General features: G+C 44.4%; 1 protein-coding gene across 3 annotated transcripts in view; it reads right to left on the bottom strand.

The window, feature by feature from the left end:
• Nucleotides 1-20,367, bottom strand: part of smad1 (SMAD family member 1) — a 127,308-nt gene that overhangs the window by 12,781 nt on the left and 94,160 nt on the right. For all 3 annotated transcript variants that reach the window (XM_086011238.1, XM_086011232.1, XM_086011247.1), the window contains exon 6: nucleotides 13,262-13,518. In XM_086011238.1, the coding sequence (XP_085867364.1) occupies nucleotides 13,262-13,518 (257 nt within the window). The remainder of the gene's footprint in view (nucleotides 1-13,261; nucleotides 13,519-20,367) is intronic.

The following is a 20,367-nucleotide window of genomic DNA, read 5'->3' as shown; positions in this document are numbered from 1 at the left end:
CTGATGTAAGGAATTTCTGTGCTTGAGCAGCAAGTGGCTACTCTACAGCATCAGAAAGGATGAGGGGTTCCCAGGCAGTGCTAGACAGTTCAGGACACAGGGATAGTGTAGAGAGGTGGGTGACCAGCTGCAGGGGCAGCAAAGGGAGATAGGACTCGGAAGAAACTTAGCTGAAATAAAGTATCAGAGGAGAAAGAGGCAGTGAGAGATAAGAACACTTGTAGAATAGGCAAGGGATATCAAACAAACAATAACTGATGAGAGCAGGAGAACACTTGAGAAGTAATGACCATAAATAGTTAGGTCCATTAACAGAAAAGGACAAAGAGCCAAAGATAAGGCTTCTTTACTGGAAAAATGAAATGTTCAGCGAGAGGAGACAGATGTAGCTCAAATTAACTAGGCACAAAAGTTAGTAAACAGATTAGCAATGGAAGATCCTCAAATATGAGATAGAGTGTACAATATAAATATATTCCTACAAGATGAAAATAAGGTGCATCAAGGAAGAGTGTTCTGTGGATAAATGGAGATTAAAACTAAACTGAAACTTCAAAGGGAAGCATGTGATTAAAATTAGGACCAACAATACTAAAGACAACCATAAGGATCAACGTTCCCTTTAAGCTGCTCGGCCACGCAGCTCTCTGGACCTCCCGCGCAGCCAGCTTTTCAATGGCAAAAACCACGCAAGCACGGTATTTTGAAGGAGCTGCACATCCAAAAAAATGAATGGGAACATTGATAAGGAATATAGAAAATGTAGCAGGGAGGCAAAATGGGAGATTGATTCGAAAGGCAAAAAAAACTAAGATAATATAAAAAATAGCAAGGGATTTCACAAATACATGAAAAGTAAAAGAACAGTTAGAGAGTAGGACCACTCCGAGATGAAGGAGGGAGTTTAATTGAGGAGAATGCAGGTATGGCAGAGATAATAAATAAATATTTTACATCGATGTTTGCAAATGATGGAAACAAGAACATAGGTATGTTAGAAGAGGATATGGAACAATTGTTAGAAATAACTGTAGAAAAGGAATTGGTTCTGAATTTCTTTTAAAAGGAGAACTCAAGGTGGATTAAGTCACTGGGCTCTGATCGTATACATCCTTGGCTGTGGAAAGTCAGGAGACAGCAGAGGTTCTAGCCACAATTTTTCAATCCTCCTTAAATACGGAACTTGTGCCATTGATATAACAGTTTGTTCAAAGAGAGAGAGAAGCATAAACTGGGTAACTATAGGCCAGTTAGTCTGACATCAGTTGTTGGCAAACTCAGTTTTTTTTTTTAAGTGACTGATTGGATAAAGGAAATTGTGTGTAGGGTGTCAAGAATTTCAACAGGCATTTGATAAGTTGCCTCAAGAGGCTTGTTAGAAAGAAAATCAGGCATGTGGTAGAAGAGGAAATCTAGCAGCATGGAAAGTTAGTTGATGGACAGAAAACAAAGAGCTAAGGGGCATTGCTCAGATTAACAGAGGGTTGGAAGCGGTGCACCACAGGGATCAGTGCTGGGTCTAATTTTTTTCCTGGTATATATAGATGATTTGGACGATTTAGGGAAATCAAACTCAAAATTTGTGGCTAACACAAAATTATCAGGTATAGCAAACAGTAAGGAGGACATTGACAGATTAGCAGAATGGGCAGACAAGTGGCAGATGCAATTTCATGTGAATAAGTGCAAGATAATACACTTTGGGAGAAAAATCAAGGAATGGAAGTATACATTGAACTACAAGGTCCTTAAGGGTGTGGATGAACACAGAAACCAAGGGGCTCAAATACATAATTCCCTGAAAGTGAGAGTGCAAGCACATAAAGCCAGAAAAAAGACAAACAATATATATATATATTTTTAAATAGGGACAGAGTTCAAGACTAATGATAACTTTATAGAGGTTAGAGTACCATATGCAGTTTTGGGTACCCCATTAAAGAAAGACATTAAAGCCAGAGGAAACATACAGCTTGGATTCACCAAGATGATGGCAGGGATAGGAAACTATAGTTAGGAGTGACTTCAGATACTGGGACTATTTACACTGGGCAGCCAAGACTAAAAGGAGAATTAAAAGAAGTTTTTAAAATTTATGCAAGGTTCTTGTAGAGTGAATTACAAAAGATTATTTCCTCTGCTGAGGGAGCCAGTGATAAGGGGTCACTAATTAAAAATGGTCACCGTGAAGGGAGGTTATGACAAATTTCTCAACATAAAGGGTTCTTAGAGATTAGAATGTCTTGCCACAGGGAGTTGTTGAAGCAGATACCATTACAATTTTAAGGGAAAATTGGGAAAATATTTGAAGCAGGCAATGACTATGGGGGAAGAAAGCAGGGCAATGGAATTAGTTCAACGGGAACAGTGCATTGGCAAGCAGATTGTTGGTGAGTAAGTGTCAATCGATAGCATGGTCAATGACCCTTTCAAACACTTTGCTGATGATTGAGAGTAGGCTGATGGGGGCAGTAATTGGCTGGATTGCATTTATTCTGCTTTTTGTGGACAGGAAATACCTGGGCCATCTTACACTTTGCCAGTGTTGTAGCTGTACTGAAATAGCTTGGCTAGAGGAGTGACTAGCTCTGGAGCACAAGTCGTCAGCACTGCAGCTGGGATGTTGTCGGGCCATTAGCCTTTGCTATATCCAGTGTGCTCAGCCGTTTCTGGATATCACGTGAAGTGAATTGAATTGGCTGAAGATGGTGGGGACCTCAGGAGGAGGCTGAGATGGATCAATGACTTAGCACTTCTGGCTGAAGATGGTTGCAAATGCTTCAGCCTTGTCTTTTGCACTCACGTGCTGGACTCCGCCATCATTGAGGATGGGCATGTTCATGGAGTTTCCGCCCCGTTAGTTATTTAATTGTCCACCACCATTCACGATTGGATGTGGCAGGACTGCAGAGCATTGATCTGATCTGTTGGCTGTGGGATTGCTTAACTACGTCTATAGCATGCTGCTTCTGCTGTTTAGCATGCATGTAGTTCTGTGCTGAAGCTTCACCAGGTAGACACCTCATTTTTAGGTACGCCTGGTGCTGATCCTGGCATGCTCTTCTACACTCCTCATTGAGTCAGGGTTGGTCTCCTGGCTTGACGGTAATGGTAGAGTGAGGGATATGCCGGGCCATGGGGTTACAGATTGTGGTAGAATACAATTCTGCTGCTGCCAATGGCCCACAGTGCCTCACGGATGCCCAGTTTTGAGCTGCTAGATCTGTTCTGAATCTATCCCATTTAGCAAAGTGGTAGTGCCACACAACACGATGGCGTCCTCAGTGTGGAGGCAGGACTTAATCTCCACAAGGACTGTGTGGTGGTCACTCCTACCAATACCGTCATGGAGAGATGCATCTGCGATAGGTAGATTGGTGAGGACGAGGTCAAGTAGATTTCTCTCACCACCTGCCACAAGCCCAGTCTGGCAGCTATGCCCTTCAGGACTCGGCCAGCTTGGTCAGTCGTGGTGCTACCGAGCCACTCTTTGCGATGGACATTGAAGTCCCCCACCCAGAGTACATTGTGTGCCCGTGCTGCCTTCAGTGCTTCTTCCAAGTGGTGTTCAACATGGAGGAGTACTGATTCATCAGCTGAGGGAGGGTGGTAGGTGGTAATCAGCAGGAAATTTCCTTGCCCATGTTTGGCCTGATGCCATGAGATTTCATGGGGTCCGGAGTCAATGTTGAGGGCTCCCAGGGCCACTCCCATCTGACTGTATACCGCTGTGTCACCACCTCTGGTGGATCTGTCCTGCTGGTGGGACAGGACATAACCCAGGGCTGGTGATGTAGGAGTCTGGGACATTGGCCGAAAAGTATGATTCTGTGAGTATGACGATGTCAGGCTGTTGCTTGACTAGTCTGCAGGATAGCTCTCCCAATTTTGGCACAAGTCCCCAGATGTTGCCGAGGAGGACTTTGCAGGGTCGACTGGCCTGGGTGTGCCTTTGTCGGGTCCGAGCCCGATGGCTCGGTTGATGCTGGATGGTACATCCGGTTTTATTCTTATACTTTGTCGTAGTGATTTGGTACAACTGAGTGGCTTGCTAGGCCATTTCAGAGGGCAATTGTACAGGGCTTTGGTGAGACTGCACCTTGAGTACTGTGCACAGTTTTGGTCTCCTTATCTGAGGAAGGATATACTTGCCTTACAGGCGGTGCAACAAAGGTTCACTAGATTGATATACTTGAACAAATTAATATTGAAGGGAGGAGGTACGAGCGGTTTTAGCGGGCTTAAAAGTGGATAAATCCCCAGGCCCTGATGGGATGTATCCCAGGCTACTGTGTGAGGCAAGGGAGGAGATTGCAGGGGCTCTGACACAAATTTTCAGAACCTCTCTGGCCACAGGGGAGGTGCCAGAGGACTGGAGAACAGCTAACGTAGTACCATTGTTCAAGAAGGGTAGTAGGGATAAACCAGGGAATTACAGGCCAGTAAGCCTAACATCAGTGGTAGGGAAATTATTGGAAAAAATTCTGAGGGACAGAATTAGTCTCCACTTGGAGAGGCAGGGGTTAATCAGGGATAGTCAGCATGGCTTTGTCAGGGGGAGATCATGTCTGACCAATTTGATTGAATTTTGAGGGGGTGACTAGGTGTGTGGATGAGGGTAGTGCAGTTGATGTAGTCTACATGGACTTCAATGAGGCATTTGACAAAGTCCCACATGGGAGACTGGTCAAGAAGCTAAGAGCCCATGGGATCCAGGGCAATTTGGCACATTGGATCCAAAATTGGCTTAGTGGCAGGAGGCAGAGGGTGATGGTCGAAGGTTGTTTTTGTGACTGGAAGCCTGTGTCCAGTGGTGTACCGCAGGGATCGGTGCTGGGTCCTTTGCTATTTGTAATGTACATTAATGATTTAGATATGAATGTAGGAGGTATGATCAGTAAGTTTGCAGATGACACGAAAATTGGTGTGGTAAATAGCGAGGAGGGAAGCCTCAGGCTACAGGACGATATAGACGGGTTGGTTAGATGGGTAGAACAGTGGCAAATGGAATTTAACCCTGAAAAGTGTGCATTTTCAGAGGACAAACAAGGCAAGGGAATACACAATGAATGGTAGGATCCTAGGCAGGACAGAGGATCAGAGGGACCTTGGTGTGCATATACATAGATCCCTGAAGGCAGCAGGACAGGTAGATAAGGTGGTTTAAAAAGGCATATGGGGATACTTATATTCTATGCCTCGGCTAATGAAGGCAAGAGCAGGGAGGTTATGATGGAGCTGTACAAAATGCTAGTTAGGCCACAGCTGGAATACTGTGTGCAGTTCTGGTCGCCACACTATAGGAAGGATGTGATTGCATTGGAGAGGGTGCAGAGGAGATTCACCAGGGTGTTACCTGGGCTGGAGCGCTTCAGCTATGAAGAGAGACTGGACAGGCTGGGGTTGTTTTCCTTAGAGCACAGAAGGCTGAGGGGGGACCTGATTGAGGTGTACAAAATTATGAGGGGCATAGATAGGGTAGAGGGGTCAATAACCAGGGGGCATAGTTTCAAGCTAAGGGGCAGGAGGTTTAGAGGGGATTTGAGGAAAAACTTTTTCACCCAGAGGGTGGTTGGAATCTGGAACTCACTGCCTGAAAGGGTGGTAGAGGCAGGAACCCTCAACATTCAAGAAACATTTAGATGAGCACCTGAAATGCCATAGCATACAAGGTTATGGACCAAGTGCTGGAAAATGGGATTAGAATAGACAGGGCTTGATGGCTGGCACAGACAGGATGGGCCTCTTTCTGTGCTGTATAGCTCTGATTCCTGTCCTATGAGGAGAGATTGAGCCTATACTCTCTGGAGTTTAGAATAATGAGAGGTAATCTCATTGAAACATTAGATTCTGAGGGGGATTGACAAGGTAGTTGCTGAGAGATTGTTTCCCCTGGCTGGAGAGTCTAGAACTAGGGGTCATAGTCTCAAGATAAGGGGTTGGCCATTTAAGACAGATGAGGAATTTCTTCTCTGAGGATTGTGAATTTTTGGAATTCTCTACCCCAAAGTGCTGTGGATGCTGAATCATTGAGCATATTCAAGGTCGAGATAGATAGATTTTTGCACACTAGGGGAATCAAGGGGTATGGGGGTCAGGCGAGAAAGTGGAGTTGAAGTCAAAGATCAGCCATTATCTTATTGAATGGCGGAGCAGGCTCGAGTGGCCCTTTGGCCTACTCCTGCTCCTAATTCTTATGTTCTTATGTTAAGAGTCAACCACATTGCTGTGGGTCTGGAGTCACATAGGCCAGACCAGGTAAGGACAGCAGGATTCCTTCCCTATTGTCAGTCTTCACAGTAGAGGAAGAGGATAATATAAGTGATGTTCCAGGGAATTAATAATGAATCAAGGACTGGAACTCATTAAAGTTAACATAAGCAAGAAAATAGTTTTAGAAAAAATAATGGCACTAAAGACCGATAAATCCCCAGGACCGGATGGTTTCCATTCAAGAGTTTTAAAGGAAGGCGATGAAATTGCAGATGCTTTAGCGATAACCTTCCAAAGTGCTCTCAATTCAGGAATTGTCCCTTTAGATTGGAAAATTGCAAACGTAACTATTATTTAAGAAAGGTGAGAGAGAAAAACTAGGAAATTATAGACCTGTTAGTTTAACATCTGTTGTGGGGAAATTATTGGAATCTATAATTAAGGGAAAGAGTGACTGAGCACTTAGAGAAATTTGAGCTGATTAGAGAGAACCAACACAGATTTGTAAAGGGTAAGTCATGTCTAACTAACCTAATTGATTTTTTGAGGAAGTAACTGAAGTAGTAGACAGGGGAATGTCTATGGACATAGTTTATATGGACTATCAGAAGGCATTCGATAAGGTTGCACATAAGAGAGTTAGGTTAAATTAAAGCTCATGGAATTGAAGGCAAATTATTAACCTGGTTAGGAGGTTGATTAGGCAGCATAGGGATAATTGGTATGTACTCAAATTGGAAGGAAGTGACTGGCGGTGTCCCACAAGTGCTGGCACCTCAACCAATGCTCTGGAGCTCCCACGTAGTTGGCTCACCGGCTTTTAAAGGGAAAAAGAAACACACGTGCAGAATTTTGAATTGGCCGCGCAGCCCCCAAAAAATTAGAGGGAACATTGGCCTCAACTATTCACTATATTTATTAATGAGTTAGTTAAGAGAGCCATATATCCAAGTTTGCTCATGATACAAAGATTGGTGGTATAGTAAGTAGTGTAGATGGGAGCATAAAATTACAAAGAGACACTGGTAGATTAAGTGAGTGGGCAAAACTTTGGCAGCTGGATTTCAAAGCACGTAACTGTGAGGTCATCCCTTTTGGACTAAAAAAGGATAGATCTGAGTTATTTAAATGGTGAAAAGATACAAACAGTAGAGGTCCAAAGAGATTTTGGGGTTCACGTACATAGATCACTAAAAAGTAAGAGTCAGGTACAAAATATAATCAAAAATGCTAATGGAATGTTAGCCATTATAACTAGAGGGCAAGAATACAATGGGGAGGAAGGTTTGCTACAGCAAATCAAAGCCCTGGTTAGACCACATCTGGAGTAGTGTACAGTTCTGGCCACCAACTCTTAGAAAGGCTATATTGGCCTTGAAAGTGTGCAGCACAGATTCACCAGAATGTTACCAGGGCTCCAAGGGTTAGATTATGAGAGATTAGATACACTGGGCTTGTATTCCCTGGAATATAGGTGGTGACCCTTCAAATAGCTTCTGGATTTCACTCTCCCGCTACGCCTGTCTCCAAACTTGAACAATTCGTCAATGCTCCATGCTGACTCCGCCCTACCTATGTCAACTTTATCCCACCACTGGACCTCTGACTTTAACTCTGGACTCCCTCCTATTGTCTCCTACCTATTCAGTTATATATATCCTAATAATTGCTACTTAACCAGGCCTACGTAACTTTAGTTTTGCTCGTGTCCATTAGCATTTTGGCTGCCACTCCGGACCCGAGCCCATCACTTCTATTTCCACTTTTTTCTCCCCCATTTTTACTTCTTTTCTCTCTACCCCCTCCTGGACCCTCTCTCCTGTCATCATGCCTCCTTTCATTTCTCCCTTTTCGGATGCCAAAAAACTACAGGATGATTTGGACAGGTTGGGTGATTGGGCAGAAGCATGGCAGATGCAATATAATGTGGATAAATGTGAGGTTATCCACTTTGGTGTCAAAAACAGGAAGGCAGATTATCTGAATGGCAATAGATTGGGAGAAGGGGAAGTGCAACGAGACCTAGGTGTCCTTGTGCACCAGTCGCTGAAGGTAAGAAGCATGCAGGTGCAGCAGGCGGTTAAGGCGGCAAATGGTATGTTGGCCTTCGTAGCGAGAGGGTTTGAGTACAGGAACAAGGATGTCTTGCTACAGTTGTACAGGGCCTTGGTGAGACCGCACCTCGAGTATTGTGTGCAGTTTTGGTCACCTTATCCGAGGAAGGATATTCTTGCCATGGAAGGAGTTCAGCGAAGATTCACCAGGCTGATACCTGGGATGGCAGGAATGACATATGAGGAGAGATTGGGTCGATTGGGCTTGTACTCGCTGGAGTTTAGAAGAATGAGAGGGGATCTCATTGAAACTTATAAAATTCTGGCAGGACTGGACAGGCTAGATGCAGGGAGGATGTTCCCGATGGTCAGGGAATCCAGAACCAGGGATCACAGTCTAAGGATAAGGGGTAGGCCTTTTAGGACAGAAATGAGGAGGAATTTCTTCACCCAGAGAGTGGTGAACCTGTGGAATTCTCTACCACAGAAGGCAGTAGAGGCCAATTCATTAAATATATTCAAGAAGGAATTAGATATATTTCTTAAGGCTAACGGGATCAAGGGGTATGGGGAGAAAGCAGGGACAGGGTACTGAGTTTGGATGATCAGCCATGATCGCATTGAATGGCGAAGCTGGCTCGAGGGGCCGAATGGCCTACTCCTGCTCCTATCTTCTACGTTTCTATGTTTCCCTCATGTCAATTACGGATACAGTCATCTCTGATCACATCCTTGTATCGCTCTCCACCCACATCCCCCTTCCCCCTCCAAACCCTACTTCTTTCTGTGTCCGCTCCTGGAAAAAACTCTCCCAATTCACTTACAACTGCACTTTCAAAATCACAACTGTCTAGCCTTTGGCCCTCCATTCACCTCGACATTTCTGCAGCTACCGATCTGCTCAACCACTCCCTCACCTCCACCTTTGATGCCCTAGTCCCCTTTAAAACCATTACACTCTCTCACCTTGGCTGTTCCCCCTGGTACGGACCTCATCTTCATTCCCTCAAGTCAAAGGGAGGCAAACTGGAACGGATATGGCAGACAACTGGTTTAGACATTCACCGTCAGATCTGGCTGGACCACAAAGCACTATGGGTGCTGCTCTCGTCTGCCAAAATTGCTCACTATTCCAGGATCATTCTGGAATGCAATGATAACCCTGGCTTCTTTCCTCTACTGCAAACGGTCTTCTTAAACCCCTCTCCCGTCTCCTCCACCTTCTCCTCCAACAACAAGTGCAAGCTCATGGACTTCTTTGTCACCAAGATTGAGGCCATCTGATCAGCTGCCTTCCTTCCTTCCCTTTCCCATGCCCACCGGGCTGAACTTCCTCCAAGGCTCCCCCCTGCCCTAGCCCTGAACTCCCATCTTTCTCCAGTTTCTGATATCCCCTTATGCCCTCTCCGCACTCATCTTGCCCATGAGATCCACTTCTTGCTCCCTCGACCCTATTCCCACTAAACTGCTGACCACCTAACTTCCCTTCCTGGCTCCCATGTTAGGTGATGTTGTTGATGGTTCTCTCTCTCAAGTACTGTCCCCCTCTCCTTCAAATCTGCCGTCATCACCCCACTCTTCAAAAACACAATCTTCGACTCCTCCGTCTTTGCAAACTACCGCCACATCTCCAACCTCCCTTTCCTCTCCAAAGTCCTTGAATGTGTTGTCACCTCCCAAATCCATCTTTCCCGCAACTCCATATTTGAATCCCTTCAATCAGGTTTCCCCCACTGACTAACTCGGCCACCGCCGGGGACTTGGACTCGGCAACATTGCCGGTTATTAAGGTGTTGTTTTCGGAGTGAGAATTTTGCCAGTTAATAGAGAATTCCGGATATTTAGGTGCCGTTTAAACGAGAGTTCCCTGTATTGGGAAGACAGAAGCCGGTGTCTTCGGTCCCCGCCACAAACTCCGTTCCCTGGCCACCGACTCCATCCCTTTCCCTGGCAACTGCTTAAGGCTGAACCAGTTTGCAACCTTGGTGTCACGTGACCCCGAAATGAGCTTCCAACCATCTGCGACATAACTAAGACCACCCATTTCCACCTCCGGAACATCGCCCAACATTGTCCATGCCTCAGCTCATCTGCTGCTGAAACCCTCGTCCATGCCTTTGTTACCTCTAGACTTAAGCACTCCTGGCTGGCCTCCCACATTCTACTCTCCGTAAACTTGAGGTCACCCAAAAACCCTGCTGCCAGTGTCCCAACTCGTACCAAGTCCCCCTCACCCATCACCCCTGTGCTCACTGACCTACATTGGTACCCGGTTAAGCAACGCTTCAATTTAAAATTCTCAAATTTGTTTTCAAATCCTTCCATGGCCTCGCCCCTCCCTTTCTCTGTAATCTCCTCCAGCCCCACAACCCTCCGAAATATCTGCGCTCCTCTAATTCTGGCCTCCTGAACATCCCGGTTTTTAAATCGCTCTACCGTTGGTGGCCGTGCCTTCAGCTGCCAAGGCCCCAAGCTCCGGAATTCCCCCTCTAAACCTCTCCGCCCCTCTACCTCTCTTTCCTCCTTTAAGACGCTCCTTAAAACCTACCTCTGACCTTTTGGTCATCTGCCCTAATATCTCGTGGCTTGGTGTCAAATTTTGTTTTATAGCGCTCCTGTCAAGCGCCTTGGGAGGTTTTACTACGTTAAATTTGCTATATAAATACAAGTTGTTGTTGATTTGATTGAGATGTTTAGGATTTTGAAAAGAATTGATAGCGTAGAGAGTCAAACTTTTCCACTGGTGGAGGAGTCTAGGACAAAGGGACATGATCATAAAACCAGAGCCAGGCCCTTCAGGAGAGGGTGGTAGGAGTGTGCACTCTCCCACAGAAAGCAGCAGATGCTAGCTCAATTAATAATTTTAAATCCGAGATTGATATCTTGCTAGCCAAAGGTATAAAGGGATATGGAGCCAAGGCGGGTAGATGGAGCTAGGATACAGATCAGCATGATCCAACTGAACGGTGGAACAAGTTAAAGTGGCTGAATGGCCTACTCCTGCTCCTATGTACCCAAGGATGCAAAAAGGAACACACACAGGTCAGGGGAAGAGGCGAACAAGTGGAAATGTGGTGGTGGGGGTGAGGGGGTTGGGGGAGGAAAGAGATATACTACTCCAATTAATCCCCCAAAATCCCCATCTCAGGCCTCCTGGATCACTGGATTCCTCCCCTTACAAAATCCCAGGACCTCCCTCAGTTTTCACAAAAAGAAAAACATGCAAGTGCCTTTCACGACCACCGGATGTCTCAAAGCGCTTTACAGCCAAGGAAGTACTTCTGAAGTGGAGTCGCTGTTGTAATGTGGGAAATGTGGCAACCAATTTGCACACAGCAAGGTTCCACAAACAGCAATGTGATAATGACCAGATAATGTTTTTGTTATGTTGGTTGAAGGATAAATATTGGCTAGGACACCAGGGATAACTCCCTGCTCCTCTTCGAAATAGTGCCATGGGATCTTTTATATCCACCTGAGAGAGCAGACAGGGCCTCAGTTTAACATCTCATCCGAAAGATGGCACCTCCAACAGTGCAGCACTCCCTCAGCATTGCACTGGAGTGTCAGCCTAGCTTTATATGCTCAAGTCCCTGGAGTGGGACTTGAACCCACAACCTTCTGACAGAGGCGAATGTGCTACCAACTGAGCCACAGCTGAAACCCCGAGACTGCATTCCCAGAACCGCCCCAATGCTCCCAAACTTTGATACCATCCTTCCCAGTGCTCCCTGCATGGACACCCCCACCCTCTTCAAAGTAGCCCACAACTCTAAAGAGATCACTTCCCAGTACAGCCAGACCCTAGGCCCATTTCCCAGTGCTCCTAGATCCCAAAACAGCCACAATGCAGATAAGTCAGTATCTCGGGTGCCTTCCCGTGCAAGCGCAGGAGATGCAACACCTGCCCTTATACCTGCCCCCTTCCCACTGTCCAGGGCCCTAAACACCCCTTCCAGGTGAAACAGCGATTTACTTGTACTTCTTGCAATCTGGTATACTGTTTTCGCTGCTCACAATGTGGTCTCCTCTACATTGGGGAGACCAAACGCAGATTGGGTGACCGCTTTGCGGGACACCTCCGTTCAGTCCGCAAGCTCGAAGAATAGCCCCTCATCTTCCGATTAGGCACTTTACAGCTTTCCGGACTCAATATCAAGTTCAACAATTTCAGATCATAACCTCGGCCCCTATTATATTTTTATATATTTTTTATCCACACCTTTGGTTTGTGCCTTTTCCTTTTTTTCTCTCCCACATGGCAGCTGTCTCTCATTCTGCCAGCGCATTTCACACTTCATCTAGAGCCATCTTTTGTCTCTTTACCTGTCCTATTACTATCTTGTCTCGTCTTGAATATCTCTTAATGTCTCTTCACCTCCCAGACCTTCCCTTTTGTTCTTTCATCCCCTCCCCCATTTCCCAGCCCCCAAACTGGCCTTTTAATCTGTTTCATTTCCTGCCTTTTTTTCTCAGTTCTGAAGAAGGGTTTCGACCTGAAACGTCAACTCAGTTTCTCTCTCCACGGATGCTGCCTGGCCTGCTGAGTTTTTCCGGTGCTTTCTGTTATTATCTTAGGTAATACTACTTGGCCTAGCATCCTTTTTCTTATAAAATGTCCGACTTTCCATGAACACTAAGAAACCTGCTCGGAAGAAAGAAACTAAATGGGTGTCTTTGTGCACAAATATTTTAACTACAGGTACATGTAAACTGCATAGAATTTTACAGCACAGAAACAGGCCATTCGGCCTAAACTCTAGATGGAGATTTCAGAGAATTAGGTGGAGCAGTATCTTTCTTCCCCCCTCCCCCTATATGCTGTTGTTTATGCTCCACACAAGCTTCCTCCCACTCTATTTACTTCATCTCACTCTCAACATATCCTTCTATTCCTTTCTCTCTCATGTACTTATCTAGTTTCTCTTACTAAATGAAATATAGCAAAGCATTTATAGTTTTATTTTGGACAATTTCTGTACAAATTCTATTACCTTTACAAAACTCATGCGTATGGTGCACATCTTGGTAAGCTCATAAACCGCTTCAAAGCCATGGTTTACCGACTGGGCCAAAAGCTGGGCGAACTCCTGATTGTTGAAGATCTTCAAACTGCATCCACTGGGGATCTTGCAGACAGTCGTTGGATGGAAGCCATGATGATAATTGCAGTTTCGACTTTGTACAAAAATACTACTGTCGCTCAAGCATTCAGCATACACTTCTCCTCCAACATAATAAAGGTGAACACCTGCAAATCAATAGTCACAGGTTTGCTTTCCATATACTACTCCCATTTGCCAAGAGGACTACATTTCAAAAGTAATTCATTGATCATGAAGTGCCCTGTGATGTCCACAGCATATCAAGCACTGTATAAATGCAAGTTATTTACTGCACATCTCTAAGCTTCTCTAAATTATGGCAATCTACAAGAAAATGCATCTTCTATCAAACTATGTTCAAACATATTCAATGGACAATACGTTGGTACTGTTAAGTGTTGTGTCAATAGTACAAGTTACTTTTCCCGAGTCCAAGACTTGAGGACAATCAGTACAGTAATGAGGGTATGCTGCATTTTTGGAAACAGTGTCTTTCAAATGAGATAAGGAAATGAAGATCCTGTGTCAATATTTGAAAAGGATCAGACAGTTGTCTTTTTTTCCCCTCTCAGTTTTGAAGTATTTTGGTCCTGGCTTTATCTGGATGAGCGGAAAGACTGCTCGTTTCATTCTTGGCCTTTGCCCACAGTGCTCAATCTGGCCACTAGGTGGTTTAGGCGTGGGTTAAGATGGGAAATTGCCAGCACAAACTAAAAAGAACTTGCCTTTATATAACACTTTACAACCTCAGGACATCCTGGCTAAGATTTCTCCCTCAATCAACACCACCAAAAAACAGATTATTTGGTCATTCATCTCATTTGCTGTTAGCGGGACCTGCTGTGCATAAGTTGGCTTCCATGTTTGCCTACACAACAGTAACATTTCAAAAGTAATTCATTGGCCCAAAGCACTTTGGGACATCTGGAGGACATAACTGGGCTTGATATAAATGCAAGTTCTTGCTTTGTGTTAATAAATGCAAGTTATTTCTGTATACTGGCAACTTCCTACCCTGGTTCACTCTTATGCACTTCCATGAGGCCAGGTTAAGAGTCCTACCAACGAACATCGCCAACAGGCCATCCTCCCCTCATCCAGATGGAGCCAGGAAACTGGGCTGGTGGCAGGGGGGCGCAACTGAACTAGTCTATAGTTACCTGGTTTATCCCTTTTGAAAGATTGTGGTCAGAGCCTCAATTTAGTCTCTCACCTCCTTCAGCATTCTAGAATGCATGCTTTTAGGGTGCTTTATCCCATTTTGAGTTCCAACAACTTTTCAGTACAACTTCCTTATCTATAGTTTAAAAAATTAATTGTGATACGGGCGCACTGGCAAGGTTCGCATTTATTGCCAATCCGTAGCTTTCCCTCCAGAAAGTAAGTGGGCATTCTTAAATCGCTGCAGTCCGTATGGTGAAGGTGCTCTCACAATGCAGTTAGGTAGGGGAGTTGCAGGATTTTGACCCTGCGACAATGAAGAAATGACAATATATGTCAAAATCAGGATGGTGTGTGACTTGGAGGGGAAACCTGGAAGTGATGGTATTCTCATGCACCTGATGGCTCTTTCAGGTGGTGGAGCTTGCCGGTTTGGGAGGTGCTGCTGAAGCAGCCTTAGCTACTTGCAGCAGTGCATCCTGTAGATAGTACACACTGCAGCCACGGTACACCAGTAGTGGAGGGAGCCAGCTGTTGAATGGGGTGCCGATCAAGTGGACTACTTTCTCGTGGGTGGTGTCAAGCTGCTTGAGTGTCGTTGCAACGACACCGATCCAGGCAAGCGGAGAAAATTCCATTACACTTCTGACGTGTCTCTGGTGGAGAGGTTTTGGGGAATTGATAGTGAGCCACTCACCGGAGTACCATGTCTCTGATCTGCTCTAGTAGCCACAGCATTTGTGTGGCTGGTCCAGTTAAGTTTCTGATAATAAAGGATGACATAAGGACAGTAGAAAGGATCTCGGCTCGGAAGATCAGGAAGTAGAATCAGTATGGGTGGAGATAAGGAATAACAAGGGGCAGAAAACACTGGTGGGAGTAGTATACAGACCCCCTAACAGTAGCTATACCGTTGGACAGAATATTAATCAAGAAATAGTAGGAGCTTGTAACAAAGGTAATGCAATAGTCATGGGGGACATTAATCTTCATATAGACTGGACAAATCAAATTGGCAAAGGTAGTCTGTGGAGGACGAGTTCATAGAATGCATTCGGGACAGTTTCCTGGAACAATACGTCATAGAATCAACCAGGGAACAGGCTATTTTAGATCTTGCATTGTGTAATGAGACAGGGTTAATTAGCAATCTCATAGTAAAAGGATCCTCTGGGGCAGTGTGATCATAATATGATAGAATTTCACATTAAGTTTGAGTGTGACTTGCCTAAGTCCGAAACTAGAGTCTTAAACTTAAATAAAGTCAATAGGTTTGAGGGGGCGAGTTGGCTAAGGTAGATTGGAAAAATAGATTAAAAGGTATGGCGGTAGATAAGCAGTGGCTAGCATTTAAAGAAATATTTCATAATTCTCAACAAAAATACATTCCATTGAGAAACAAAATCTCCACGGGAAAAGTGATCCATCTGTGGCTAACTAAAGAAGTTAAGGATAGTATTAGATTGAAAGAAGAAACTTATGTTACGAAGAATAGTTGTAAGCCTGAGGATTGGGAGAGTTTCAGAAACAAGCAAAGGATGACCAAGAATTTGATAAAGGGAAAAAATAGAATGAGAGAAAACTAGCAAGAAATATAAAAACAGATTGTAAGAGCTTCTACAAGTATGTAAAAAAGAGTAGCAGCAAAAGTAAACGTTGGTCCCTTAGAGGCTGAGACAGGAGAAATTATTACGCAGGATAAGGAAATGGCAGAAACGTTAAACAAATATTTTGTATCTGTCTTCACAGTAGAAGACACAAAAAGCATACCAAAAATGGTGGGGAACCAAGGGTCTAATGAGGGTGAGGAACTTAACGTAATTAATATAAGTGGAGAAAAAGTACTAGGGAAACTAATGGGACTAAAAGCCGACAAATACCCTGGACCTGAAGAGGTGGCTGAAGAGATAGTGGATGCATTGGTTTTGATCTTCCAAAATTCCCTAGATTCTAGAACGGTCCCAGCGGATTGGAAGATAGCAAATGTAACACCGCTATTCAAGAAAGGAGGGAGAGAGAAAACAGAACTACAGGCCAGTTAGCCTGACATCAGTCGTCGGGAAAATACTGGAATCCATTGTTAAAGGAAGTGATATCAGGGCACTTAGAAAATCATATGATCAGGCAGAGTCAACATGGTTTTATGAAAGATAAATTGTGTTTGACAATTTTTTAGTTTTTTTTGAGGATGTAACTAGCAGGGTAGATAAAGGGGAACCAGTGGATGTAGTATATTTGGATTTCCAAAAGGCATTCGATAAGGTGCCACATAAAAGGTTATTACACAAGATAAGGGCTCATGCAGTTCGGGGTAATATACTGTAGTAGCATGGATAGAGGATTGGTTAATGGACAGAAAACAGAGAGTAGGGATAAACAGGTTTTTTCAGGTTGGCAGGCTGTAACGAGTGGGGAGCCACAAGGATCAGTGTTGGGGCCTCAGCTATTTACAATCCATATTAATGACCTAGATGAAGGGACTGAGTGTAATGTATCCAAGTTTGCTGACGATACAAAACTAGCTGGGACAGTAAGGTGGGAGGAGAACAGAGAGTCTGCAATGGGATATAGCTAGACTAAGTAAGTGCATAGTAAGGTGGCAGATGGAGTATAATGTTGGGAAATGTGAAGTTATTCACTTTGGTAGGAAGAATAGAAAAACAGAATATTTTTTAAATGGAGAGAAACTTTTAAATGTTGGTGTTCAGAGATTTGGGTGTCCTCGTGCAAGAAACACAAAAAGCTAGCATGCAGCTACAGCAAGCAATAAGGAAGGCAAATGGCATGTTGGCCTTTATTGCAAGGGGGTTGGAGTAGAAGAGCAAGGAAGTCTTACTACAATTGTACAGGGCCTTGGTGAGACCACACCTAGAGTACTGTGCACAGTTTTGGTATCCTTATCTAAGGAAGGCTATTACTTGCCTTGGAGGCAGTGCAATGAAGGTTCACTAAATTGATTCCTGGGATGAGAGTGCTGTCCTATGATGAGAGATCGAGTAGAATGGGCCTATACTCTCTGGAGTTTAGAAGAATGAGAGGTGATCTCATTGAAACATACAAGATTCTGAAGAAGATGCAGAGAGGCTGTTTCCCTTGGCTAGAGTGTCTAGAACTAGGGGGCATAGTCTCAGGATAAGGGGTAGGCCATTTAAGACTGAGATGAGGAATTTCTTTACTCAGTGGGTTGTGAATCTTTGGAATTCTCTGCACCAGAAGGCTGTGGATGCTGAGTCTGAGTATATTCAAGGCCGAGATAGATAGATTTTGGGACTCTAAGGGTATCAAGGGATATGGAGATCGGGCGGGAAAGTGAATGATCATCCATGATCTTATTCAATGGCGGAGCAGACACGAGGGGCTCGCATGTTCGCAGGGCTCTCTGGTGATGGCCCCACCCCCCAAAGGTTAATGGTGGCGGATTTGGCGATGGTAACACCACTGAACATCAAGGGGAGATGGTTAGGCTCTCTCTTGTTGGAGGTGGTCATTACCTGGCACTTGAGTGGTGTAAATGCTATTTCTCACCAGTCAGCCCAAGCCTGGATGTAGTCCAGGTCTTGCTACATGTGGGCAAGGACTACTTCATTATCTGAGGAATTGTGAATGAGCTGAAGACTACACAGCAAACAGCTACACTTCTGACCTTATGATGGGAGGAATGTCATTGATGAAGCAGTTGAAAGATAATTGGACCTAGGGCACTGCCCTGAGATCCTGGGGCGGAGATGATTGGCCTCCAATATCCACAACTTTCTCTATTTGTACCAGATATGGCTCCAGCCACTGCAGAGTTTGCCCCCAGTCCCTTAACTTCATTTTTATTAAGGCTCCTTGATGCCACACTTGGTCAAATGCTGCCTTGATGTCAAGGGTAGTCAGCCTCACCTCACCAATTCAGCTCGTGTCCAATTTGCACTACGGCTATAATGAGGTCTGGGCCAGAGTGGTCCTGGCGGAACCCAAATGGAATATCGGTGAGCAGGTGCTGCTTGATAGCACTGTTGAACACTCTTTCCATCACTTTGCTGAGGATTGAGAGTAGGTAGTAATTGGCGGGGTTAGATTTGTTCTTTGTATGGCAGCTACATCCTTCAGGACTCTGCTAGGTCAGTCAGTGATGCTACTGCCAAGCCACTCTTAGTGATGGACATTGAACTCCCCCACCCAGAATGCATTCTGTACCTTTTCTACCTTCAGTGCTTCATCAAGTGGTATTCAACATAGTGAAGGACTGATTCATGAGCTAAGGGAGGGTGGTAGGTGGTTATCAGCAGGAGGTTTCCTTGCCCATGTTTGACCTGAAGCCACGTGTCTGCATGAGGTCCGAATTCAATGACTCCCAGAGCCACTCCAATCCAATTGTATACGACTATAACCCCCCACCTCTGGCGGGACTGTCCTGCAAGTGGGATAGTAAATACCCAAGGATGGTGATGGAAGAGTCTGGGAAGTTGGCTGATAGATACGAGTATGACTGTCAGGTTGTTGCTTGACTAGTCTGTGGGACAGCTCTCCCAATTTAGGCACCAGTCACCAGAAGTTAGTGAGGAGTGTCGACTGGGCTGGGTGTGCTTTCTTCGTGTCCTAATTCAATGCCTAGGTCGCAGCCGAGTGGTCTGTCCGGTTTTACTCTTTGATACAACCGAGTGGCTTGCTAAGCCACTTAAGAGGACAGTTATAATTGAACCGTATTGGTGTGGGAGTGCAGTGGCACATAGGCCAGACCGAGTAAGGACAGCAGGTTTCCTTCCCTGAAGGGGATTAGTGAGCCAGCTTCCTGGTTACTAACAGATACCAGTTTTTTGTTTTTTTTACATTTCCAGATTGAAAATTTAAATTCATATAAAAAAAAATCAAACGGTCATGGTGGGATTTGAACTCACATTCTCTGGATTATTAGTCCAGGCCTCTAGATTACTAGTTCTGTAACAAACACTACACTACTGTTCCCTATCCTATCTAATTGCGTTTCCTTTTCTAGCCTTTTATTCCCACTACCGCACTCTATGAAAATTGAGCCAAAAAACAAATTTGATGTTTCCCTCATTCCTTCCTCCTCCTTGAGATGAATTCCTTTTAATCCTTAAATCGGGGAACCTCCAAGTTTTACCTAGAATGCGCACTGGCTTAAACTGGTGTATTAAGACTTTCATGTGCAACTTTATAAAGAAAGCTTTTAGAAAGTCTAGGTACACGCTTACCAGGGCTTTTCAAGGTAGGAGCACAGATCATTGTCAAAATATCCTGATCATGGATTTGATACAAAATATAACTTATGTAGATCATTTATGACTCAATAAAAATACAAGAGTAGGTTATGACCTGAAATGTTTAAGATTGTGTGTTCTAGTCCCAGTTGCAAAAAGATACACCTTGATGTAACCCTTTTTCAGTACTCCCCCGCCCCTTCCACCCTTTTGTGTGTATTTGCTAATCAGTTTTGCAAAATCCCAAATAATTGTATCAATTAGATTTCATAATTCGTGTTGGTAACACTGGATTTTTTTTTATTTTTTTTTAAGATCGCAGTTTGTCATCACAATTTGGGAATTGGTGATATATAGGATGTTTTTAAAAATCTGTTCATTGTTCTGGCTTGCAGCTTCAACTTCATTTTGACTGTTGCGAAAATCTTTGAATCTAGCAGGATGCCTTTAGAACACTCCACTTTCTTTATAGAAAAAAAACCTAGCATCTTGAACAATCAACACAAGTATTTTATAAACTGGAGAGATCGTTCTGATGTACCATTCAATAGAACGGGAGGGATGTGAAACAGATCAGATACCCCAAACTTCTTGGGTTAGATATGCAACATTTTCCACAAAACTTAA

Source organism: Somniosus microcephalus, chromosome 2, assembly GCF_052327205.1.
Source record: "Somniosus microcephalus isolate GS21.2 chromosome 2, FLI_Smic_1.0, whole genome shotgun sequence".
Classification (NCBI taxonomy): Eukaryota; Metazoa; Chordata; class Chondrichthyes; order Squaliformes; family Somniosidae; genus Somniosus; species Somniosus microcephalus.
The sequence above is the reverse complement of the archived record's forward strand: the minus strand, read 5'-3'. Positions and strand labels throughout refer to the sequence as shown.